The 11,088-nt window shown below is 50.5% G+C and overlaps 1 protein-coding gene across 2 annotated transcripts in view; it reads left to right on the top strand.

Annotated features, from left to right (window-relative positions):
• The first annotated feature begins 7,060 nt into the window (after positions 1-7,060).
• The window catches only part of ACADL (acyl-CoA dehydrogenase long chain), a 54,821-nt gene continuing 50,793 nt past the window's right edge, over positions 7,061-11,088 (top strand). Inside the window, exons 1-2 of one of the 2 annotated variants that reach the window (XM_063933071.1) lie at positions 7,061-7,226; positions 10,643-10,813. In XM_063933071.1, the coding sequence (XP_063789141.1) occupies positions 7,123-7,226; positions 10,643-10,813 (275 nt within the window). In that variant the 5' untranslated portion in view covers positions 7,061-7,122. The remainder of the gene's footprint in view (positions 7,227-10,642; positions 10,814-11,088) is intronic. The other variant, XM_063933070.1, reaches the window with a different exon arrangement.

Here is an 11,088-nt window from a genome sequence, read left to right as displayed (position 1 = left end):
GCAGTTAATACACACTGCACCAGGTAGAACCTCCTAGACACTTTGCGCCAGGCAGAGCACGTTAGACACTTTGCGCCAGGCAGAGCACGTTAGACACTTTGCGCCAGGCAGAGCACGTTAGACACTTTGCGCCAGGCAGAGCACGTTAGACACTTTGCGCCAGGCAGAGCACGTTAGACACTTTGCGCCAGGCAGAGCACGTTAGACACTTTGCGCCAGGCAGAGCACGTTAAACACTTTGCGCCAGGCAGAGCACGTTAGACACTTTGCGCCAGGCAGAGCACGTTAGACACTTTGCGCCAGGCAGAGCACTGAGACTCATTGCCTAGCCACAGACGCCTAGCGGGAACACTACATGATATGCTCCCCAACCGTGCCAGCTACACATGACATGCCCCCCAGCAGTGCCAGATACAGAAATGCCCCCACAGTGCCAGATACAGAAATGCCCCCACAGTGCCAGATAAATGCCCCCACAGTGCCAGATAAATGCCCCCACAGTGCCAGATAAATGCCCCAACAGTGCCAGATAAATGCCCCAGTGCCAGATAAATGCCCCAACTGTGCATAAATGCACCGACAGTGCCAGATACATAAATGCCCCCACAGTGCCAGATATGTCCCCACAGTTCCAGATACATAAATGCCCCTACAGTGCCAGATACACAAATGCCCCCACAGTGCCAGATACAGAAATGCCCCCACAGTGCCAGATACAGAAATGCCCCCACAGTGCCAGATAAATGCCCCCATAGTGCCAGATAAATGCCCCCACAGTGCCAGATAAATGCCCCAACAGTGCCAGATAAATGCCCCAGTGCCCGATAAATGCCCCAACTGTGCATAAATGCCCCCACAGTGCCAGATACATAAATGCCCCCACAGTGCCAGATATGTCCCCACAGTTCCAGATACATAAATGCCCCTACAGTGCCAGATACACAAATACCCCCACAGTGCCAGATATGCCCCCAGTGCCAGATAAATGCCCCCACAGTGCAGATATGCCTCCACAGTGCAGATATGCCCCCACAGTGCCAGATAAATGCCTCCACACTGCCAGATAAATGCCCCCACAGTGCCAGATAAATGCCCCCACAGTGCCAGATAAATGCCCCTACAGTGCCAGATAAATGCCCCCACAGTGCCAGATACAGAAATGCCCCAACAGTGCCAGATACAGAAATGCCCTCACAGTGCCAGATATGCCCCCACAGTGCCAGATACGCCCCCACAGTGCCAGATACATTAATGGCCCCCACAGAGCCAGATATGCCCCCACAGTGCCAGATACATTAATGCCCCCCAGTGCCAGATACATTAATGCCCCCCCACAGTGCCAGATATGCACCCACAGTGCCAGATACATTAATGCCCCCCACAGTGCCAGATATGCCCCCACAGTGCCAGATACAATAATGCCCCCAGTGCCAGATACATTAATGCCCCTCACAGTGCCAGATACATAAATGCCCCACAGTGCCAGATATGCCCCCACAGTGCCAGATACATTAATGGCCCCCACAGTGCCAGATATGCCCCCACAGTGCCAGATACATTAATGCCCCCCACAGTGCCAGACATGCCCCCACAATGCCAGAAATGCCCCACAGTGCCAGCTACATTAATGCCTGCCCCCACAGTGCCAGCTACATTAATGCCCCCAAATTACCTGCTGTAAGGAGGGAGTGGGCCAGTGGGGAGTGCTATGCCCCCACAGTACCTGCTGTGAGGAGGGAGAGTGCTGAGGCCGGGCCGCGGGCGGACTCTTCTTAAACTATGCAGTGCGCGCTATGCGCGCTGTGCGGCGCCGGCGTCTGACGTCAGACGCCGGCGCAGCATAGCGTGCACAAAGTAGTTTACATTTAGTCCACGGCCCGACCACAGGACTCCCCCTCCCTCGTCTGCACAGGCACACACAGCCGCCCACTGCTTCTAGGCAGACGCTGATGTGTTGCTGCTGCAGGTTCTTGCTCTAGCCATGTTCCAATATGGCGGCGCAAGCATGCGGCGCCCATTAAGGGTGGCGCCCTGCGCGGCCGCTCTATTGGAACATGCCTGGAGCCGGCCCTGAGTGTGAGCACAGATATATGCAGCACACTGAGCACAGATATGGAGTGGTTTTTTTAGGCAGACAACGTATACTGGTGGTCACTGTCAGCAAAACTCTGCACTGTACTCCTCCTATATAATATACTGGTGGTCCCCAGTCCCCACAATAAAGCAGTGTGAGCACAGATATATGCAGCACACTGAGCACAGATATGGAGTGTTTTTCAGGCATACAACGTATACTGGTGGTCACTGTCAGCAAAACTCTGCACTGTACTCCTCCTATATAATACAGCTGCTCCCCAGTCCCCACAATTAAGCAATAAGCACAAATATTTGCATCAACATTAATAAACGGAGAGGACGCCAGCCACGTCCTCTGCCTAACATTTCGAATGCACAAGTGAAAATGGCGGCGACGCGCGGCTGCTTATATAGAATCCGAATCTCGCGAGAATCCGACAGCGGGATGATGACGTTCGGGCGCGCTCGGGTTAACCGAGACATACGGGAGAATCCGAGTATGCCCCGGACCCGTGTAAAATGGGTGAAGTTCGGGGGGGTTCGGTTTCCGAGGAACCGAACCCGCTCATCACTAGTTTAGCTGCATACAGTAAAATAATGCGCGCGATCGGGAAAAGTGCCAAATCACTTTTCACACATTTCAGCTCGCCACCCCTGCTGGATACGAACTGAAATGTAGATACCGGCAGCCGATCGCGTCCGAACTACATTTCAATAGCTCCGTTCAACACCATCTAGTGGCTGCCGGCAGAAATAACATTTAAATTCCGCCCTCTAATATGCATAGCATATAGGGGGTAATTCTGAGTTGATCGCAGCAGCAAGTTAGTTAGCAATTGGGCAAAACCATGTGCACTGCAGGGGGGCAGATATAACATTTGCAGAGAGTTAGATTTGGGTGGGTTATTTTGTTTCTGTGCAGGGTAAATACTGGCTGCTTTATTTTTACACTGCAATTTAGATTTCAGTTTGAATACACCCCACCCAAATCTGACTCTCTCTGCACATGTTATATCTGTCCCCCCTGCAGTGCCCATGTTTTTGCCCAACTGCTAACAAATTTGAGGCTGCGATCAACTCAGAATTAGGCCCATAATACACTAACAAACTTCTGAAATCATCCTTTTGTTTAAGTATATAGATGTGTATGCAGAGTGATGATGTGAAAATCACTGGCCGGAAAATCGCACAGTACATACACACTGAGACTGTGGAAAGTGGTTCACTCGGCCATTAAAACAGGCCGACGGACGGTGGCGGACGGTGATGATGCGGGAGCGCGCATCAGCGTTCATCGCCTGGCCATACACACTTGGCGAGTTTGAGCACAAAGTAGCTAAAATGCCAAAAGTGAGCTACTTTGAACTCAAAAACGCCCAGTGTGTATGGGCCTTTAGAGAGGCTGCCTTGCCTTGAGAAAGAGCTCAGGAGGAGCTTGAAACGCGTAGGACACTTTCCACACATCTCTCCGGTCAAGCTTTAGAGCTTATGCAGAGTATGGTCTGAGTGGACTATACTCTGCAAACAAAACCTGTGGCTCCAACATTTCCAGTTTGGAAGGACATCATTTTGACTTCATAAACAAATGCATATTATTGTAAGCAAACTTCTATGACAAAAGTGTGGGATTGTTTTCATGCATGTTTCTATGAACAACGTATCCACATTTAAGTGTGTGATCGCATGTGTAGCAGAGCTGCACAAAATCAGTGTGTGCAGTCTCTGCGCAGCCCAGGACATCTCTTCTAGTGCGACTGAATCCTGCTGACCGGGGCCGGAGCTGACGTTAGACATCCTCCCTCAAAATGCTTGTGCCCATCTGCATTTTTCCGGACAATCCCAGAAAACGGTCAGTTGCCACCCACTAACAGCCTCTTCCTGTCAATCACCTTGCGAACACCCGTGCGAATGGATCCTTCGCACCATCCCGCCGCTGACCGGCAAAGCCCGTTGTAGCCGTCCGACGCGCTGGCGCATTGTGGTGCATACGCATGCGCAGTTCGGATCTGATCGCCCACTGTGCGAAAACGCACATCAGCGATCAGGTCTGAATTACCCCCTAAGTTCATTACGGGTATGGGTCATTAGGTTGACCACACTTAGGTCAACAGTCATTAGGTCGACCACTATTGGTCGACATGCATTAGGTCGACATGGACATTATGCCAACATGGAAATTAGGTCGACGTGAACAAGGTCAACATGGGACCAGGTCGACATGGGTTTTTTAACTTTTTTTTGGTGTCGTTTTCTGCGTAAAGTGACGGGGATCCCCAATTAGTGCACCGTGCCCCCTCGCATGGCTCGCGAGCCTCGGGCAAGGTGCCTCGCTCCGCTACCGCTGCACTCGGCACAGGTTACTATTCCCAATCGTAGTCCGCGTGGATCGTAAAGTATGAAAAAGTAAAAAAAAAAGAAGAAAAAAAAGTGAAAAAGGGTATGTCGACATTTTTCCACATCGACCTAGTGGCCATGTCGACTTAGTGCATGTCGACCAATAGTGGTCGGCCTAATGACTGTCGACCTAAGTGGGGTCGACCGAATGACCGTATCCCGTTCATTACGCTCTATCTCACCCAGGCTGCTCTGTGTGTGTGTGTGTGTGTGTGTGCGTGCGTGCGTGCACGCTCATTTCTTATCATTCTTTTGTACATTTCCTTACAACAAGGTCAATAAGACGGAAACTCCCATATCCTCATAAATCACTAGGGAGGCCAATCTCGGGATCAGGATCGGCGGGATCCTGGGATTTAGGCCCAAAAATGGCTGGGATTCAATCCCGGGATTGGAAACTCTAATCCCGGGGATTGAGGGATCAGCATTGAGCGTCCTCAGGACGCTGCCCGGCTCCCTCCTCCTGTCTCCCCCTGCGCAGCGTGACCTGTGACTGTGAGGTCACGCTGCGCTGTCAGCAGCCGCAGAGCCGGAAGGTACGGTGGTATTCACCCGCCGCCTCATCCCGGCTTCCCCTGCGTTCACCCGCTGCCTCCCCCCGGCTCCCCTGCACTCACCCGCCGCCTCCTCCTCACCCGGTATGTCTGCAGGGCGGGTGGGGAGGGGTGAGGCGATGGACAGGACACAGTCTAAAGCCAATCCCGAGTATCCCGGGAATCCCGGGATTGACCATTTTTCAATCCCGATACCTCCCTATAAATCACACTTTTAGGGGGAGATTTATCAAAGCTTGGAAAGAGATAAAGTGGAGCGATCTATAAGGTCCAATTTATCAACGAGTTTTAGCAATTTAAAACTCTTTGCTTATGATATCTGGTGCTCCAGCCAATCAGCTCCCAAATGTCATTTCTCAAACACATGACAGGAGCTGATTGGCTGGAGCATCTTTTATCATAAAGTGTTAGCGTCTAACTGTAACTTTACAGGCTGTGTTTGACAGGAGCTGATTGGCTGGTACTTTATCTCTCTCCCAGGCTTAGTAAACAAGCCCCGATGTCTCTCGCCAAGCTTTGGTAAATCTCCCCTTGTGTAGTAACCTGCAAAGCCAATATGTGCATATAAATACATCTAATCAGTAATAAGAGTGTGAATTTGGGAGAGAGATGGTTTTGCCCCAAGGTCACCTGGTTGACGGCTCTCCAGCATTGCAAATAAGCAGACAGTGATAATATAAGCCAGCGCTTGCTGCAAAAACATCCATCTCGTTGGACATGATGAGAAACGGCTGCCCAGGTGTACAGTATATGAGCTGTATTGTACTGTGGCCCACCAGTCGCTGTGGAACTACACCTCCCAGCATGATCTGACCCAATTTTGCTGTTACAGCATGGTAAATCTACAACATAGCATGGTGGGAGGTGTATTTCCACAACCAGTGGCACCGAGAGGGGGGGCAGGATACTAATTACCTGGGACCAAGTCTGATGGAGGGGCCCAGGCCCCCCCTGTCCCTTACCTGGCTAGGGATGGCCATCGGTGTGGTTGGCCAATCAGAATACAGGGGTGGGGCTTCATATGTATCAGGGGCGGAGCTATGCTCTGTGTCCCGGCACCACATTAAAACAAAATAAAAAAAATATTTAGTTATACCTTTCCATCGATGGAGGGAAACCAGCTGGTTCTCCCCCATCGATGGCAAAAGTATTCTACATTGGCCGTAAGCCATCGATGATTTTGAATCATCGATGATCGATGGTTGCCATCCCTATACCTGGCAGAAGCAGCTGCAGCTCTTCTCCTCAGCCCAGCTGCAATGTGGCCTGTGACTGGGAGGCACTTAAAATACCATTTTTTGTGGGTTTTTTTGTTTTGTTTTCAAAGGTGTGTGGTCACGCCTCCTGTGATTAGGCCACACCCCCTGAAAAGTACCTGGGCTCAGCTAGGCTCTACTGTCCTGTCCACAGCAGCTAGAGTGTGACAGATTGCCTGGTATATAGGGGTCATTCCGAGTTGATCGCTCGCTAGCTACTTTTAGCAGCCGTTCAAACGCATTGCCGCCGCCCACCGGGGAGTGTATTTTCGCTTTGCAGAAGTGCGAACGCTTGTGCAGCAGAGCGCCTGCAAAATCTTTTTGTGCAAAACAAGACCAGCCCTGTGGTTACTCTTCGTGTGCGTTGATTCTAACGACGGAGGGATGGCTTTTGACGTCACACACCCACCCAGCGAACGCACAGCCACACCTGCGCTTTTCCAAACACTCCCAGAAAACGGTCAGTTGCCACCCAGAAACGCCCACTTCATGTCAATCTCCTTGCGATCGGTTGTGCGTTTGGAATCGTCGCTAGAACGAGTGCAAAACCACTATGCTCTTTGCACCCGTACGATACGCATGCGCAGATTACCCATTTTTTTCACTGATCGCTACGCAGCGAACAACGGCAGCTAGCGATCAACTCGGAATGACCCCCTTAGTGTCATCAGTACTCAGTAAGCAGCATGTCTGTGCTGTAGGAGATGCCACAGTAAGACACTAGAGGGCAGCATTACATATAATGGTATAAAGCAGCAAATTGTGCAATGTTAGTGATCCCTCCCTTTCTCTCTCCTTCCTGCTTCCTACACTCCTGCAGATATTGCACAGAATTACTCGCAATGGCTGCACCACTGAGGCTTCTCAGAAGATCACTCCAGCAGCTGAGCACTGGCTCTAGCCATGTCTCCTCTGCCAGACCCCCTGTGTATACTGCTGGACTCAGGTAAGTCATGCTACCTTTAAAGATTGCTGTATGTTCCACTGATAATGGAGCAATATCACCATTTACCTGATTACTTGTTTTCATTGTTTCATTACTATATCTATATAAACCTTTATCTATCTATCTATCTATCTATCTATCTATCTATCTATCTATCTATCTATCTATCTGTACTTGTGGCATAGTAAGAGATTGTTGCTTGCAAAGATGCAGTGAGAAACCTCTGTTGCACAAATGAAACTCACCTGTGTGCTGACCTGGGGTAGCCGACCTGTGCTGACGTTATGGGGTCCTGCGCCCCAGACCCATACCTAGTATTAGGGACCCCCAGTGACGGAGAAGCCTTGTCGATCGGCCTGGGGGCTTAACCCTATATCTGCAGATATATGCAACTAAGATCTCCGTATTATCTGACTATTATGTAGTAATATTTTTTCACTCGGTGTGCATTAGGGAACACATTGTTTTTTCCTGCACAAATGAAAGGGCTGATTTGTTGCAAGTCATTTGTTTGCATTGTATTTACTAACACATTTCCATTAGGATGATAGGCAGCCAGTATACAGCCAGTCTGCAGAGAGGTAATGGAAAAGTCTGTGTTGTGACCTTTGTCCTACTTCTGCCAGTGACTGTGTTGGGAGCATGCCTGCTGCCTGTCCCAGCACATTCCCCGCTGCTGTCCTCCTCGTCAGAGGTGAAGTGATGAAGTTTTGAAAAATGGGAACACCGCTCGCAAAGGGCAAATCTGCATAACCTGGCACAGTCCCTGGACTCAGGCAGAGTTGGCAGTGGTGGCATCCAGATGCTGCCCACACATCACGTTAGATCACCGCACTGCTTTACCAGTACACAGCAGCTGCGGAACAGTGCAAGGAGACACAGCTGGGTGACGCTGTCAGGTGACGGGCACAGCGGCCTAATTACTGCTATAGGGTGTCTCTATGCATATAGGCCAGGCATGTCCAAACTGCGGCCCTCCAGCTGTTGTGAAACTACACATCCCAGCATGCTCTGACACAGCTTTGGCATTCTCTGACAGCAAAACTGTGTCAGGGCATGCTGGGATATGTAGTTTCACAACAGCTGGAGGGCTGCAGTTTGGACATGCCTGGTATAGGCTGATTACCCCCTGGCGATAAATCTGCACACATTATAGTCGCTGTGGTCACTATTCTATCAGTACTACGACACCAGTATGTCGGCAGTGTCCCACTGATGCCCGCCATTATAGCTGTGCCGTTCATCCACAGTGACGTCCATCGTATTAGATTGCAAGCTGCACTGGGACAGGGACTGATGTGAATGGCCACATGTTCTCTGTAATGCGCTTTAGAATACAATGTGTGCGCTATATGTGTTAGTAATAATACTAGTAGTACCCCGTAATAACAGCAACGGTCAAATGGGTGATTACCCGCTGTCGTTAATAAAATGCCAGTGGCACTGGGGTTTATTAATGTTATTAAAAGCTTATAAACCGGTGTGGGGATAGAAGTTATTGCCTCCAATAACCCAAACCCACGTCGTCTTTGTCTGGGGTTGGGTGCTGCTCCCGTGTGACCTGCAGGTGAATGGGGGTCTGTAGCGTGTCCTCTATTCCCCACCTAACTGTCCCTAGGGGTGAAGGGCTGGTTACATGTCGCCAGTCTGATGTGATCAGGTGTCGGGCATTTTCTTAGCTTCAGTGGGTAATCACCCATGTGGTAGCAGAACAGTGGGGCACTACGGAGTGAGAATAGTCCCTGTTAGTAGGCATACCGATGGTTGTGCATTTGGTCGCTCGGGATCCTGAGCAGTGGTCACATGACCTCATCCCCTGGTGGCGGCCACTACTGGTATACAGATAGTCATGCATGTATTACATGGAGCAGGTGATGTTTATCACTCTAAAGGCCCGTACACACTGGCCAATATATCGGCCGTTCTCTTGAACGGCCGATATATCGTGGGACTATCGGCCAGTGTGTACGGCCGATACGTCTGTGAACTCCGTCGTTCACAGACGTATTGCGCCGGCCCCGCAGCACAGCCGATGGCCAATATATCTACTGATATATTGGCGCGTCGCTGTGTGTACGGTGCGGTCGGCCGACCGCCCGTACACATGCTTTAGCGGCCGGCGGTGATTGACAGCTGAACTGGGCGGGCGGGTGTACACGCCCGCCCAGTTCATGACGTCAGTCCACGACTTATCGGGCAGTGTGTATGCTCAACACACTGCCCGATCCGTCCATAGATACATCTGCAGATCAATTGATCTGCAGATATATCTTAGTGTGTACCCACCTTAAGGGGTACATTTACTAAGCAGTGATAAGAGCGGGGAAGTGATCGGCCCTACACACTGGCCGATAATCCTCAAAGATATGAACGATCTCATTCATTATTGAATGAGATACCGTTCATATCTTTCAGTGTGGAGGCACCAGCGATGAACGATGCGCGGCCCCGCGCTTGTTCATCGCTGGTGCCTCGTCGGCTGTGCATGCAGGCCAATATGAACGATCTCGTCCATATTTGCCTGCACTTCAATGGAACCAGGTGACGGGGGAGTGAAGAAACTTCACTCCCCCCGCCGCCGGGTCGGCCGTATCTTCCGTCGGGCAGTTCGGCGGCGGATCTTTAAATGTGTAGGGCCCATTAGCCAGTGGAGAAATTTCACCATCAACCAATCAGCAGCTCTGTATCATGTTATAGTATGCAAATTATAGATGTTACTTCAGTGCTGATTGGTTGCCATAGGTAACTTCTCCACTGGTTCACTTCTCCGCTCTTATCACTGCTTAGTAAATGTACCTCTAACTCTGGTTTTATTGACTTTAACCCATGACCCTGTGATAATGTTTAGCAGCAGGATCACAAGTTGCCATAATAATACAAGTAGATTATTGCCAGGTTGTTCGGAAGTCTCTATATCTCGCTGACTGACCCCACCCCCCGTCACCCGTCTGTGTTGGCAGCGAGAGTGCTTACTGATGGTCCCGGGGGAAGTCCTGGCCTCTGTCATTGGGTGTTGCACTGTGGGGATCTGATGCTCTGGGTGCCCAGACTTGGCATTCACGTTCTGTGCGTGACCTTGAAATGTTCCAGTTACATGGATGCAGTGGCAGGTGGAGCTGTAGCTGCACTGGTGCTTGAAGGGCCCACTAGGGGCATTTCCTGCATGGTGGCGGGTCCCACTGTGCATCTGCCACATCAGCCCTCCACCAGAGACCACACTGCCCATGGTGCAGGAGATGAACACGGCGTTACGAGCTCGCTGGCGCTATTACTGTGGGCATCTAACCTTAGCCAGCCACGCAGAGCAGAAGCCATCTTGTTGTTTGCTGAAGACGTGTTGATATATTTTATAAAGGAATAAGTTGCCATTTCACAAACTGTAGAATAAGTTTTCTGTTTGCATTTCCCGTTCCTAGATGCCAGCACACTCAGTCCAGCCCCGGAGAGGAGGCGTTCCGGCCAGAAACTTCTCATTCCAAATCCTTAATGGACATCGGCACAAGAGGCATCTTAACTGCGGATCATGACATTTTCCGAGAGAGTGTCCGGAAGTTCTTCCAACAGGAGGTGGTGCCTTACCATACAGAGTAAGTACGTGAGTGCGTCTCCCCTGATCTGGATTATACCCCTTTATTACCCGGGAAGCTGGATAAACTGAAATGGTAAAGCTTCTATTGCTATCTGCAGAGGGCTGCTAATTGCAGGATACTCAGTCGTCTGCATGTTGTTTACTAGAATGATTGGCGTAGTGGTTAGCATTACTGCCTCACAGCACTTGGGTCTTGGCTTTGGCTCCCATCAAGGCCCTATCTGTGTAGAGTTTATATGTTCTCCCCATGCCTGCGTGGGATTTTTCTGGGTA

Source organism: Pseudophryne corroboree, chromosome 7 (genome assembly GCF_028390025.1).
Source record: "Pseudophryne corroboree isolate aPseCor3 chromosome 7, aPseCor3.hap2, whole genome shotgun sequence".
Classification (NCBI taxonomy): domain Eukaryota; kingdom Metazoa; phylum Chordata; class Amphibia; order Anura; family Myobatrachidae; genus Pseudophryne; species Pseudophryne corroboree.
This window is presented reverse-complemented; position numbering and strand designations above follow the sequence as displayed.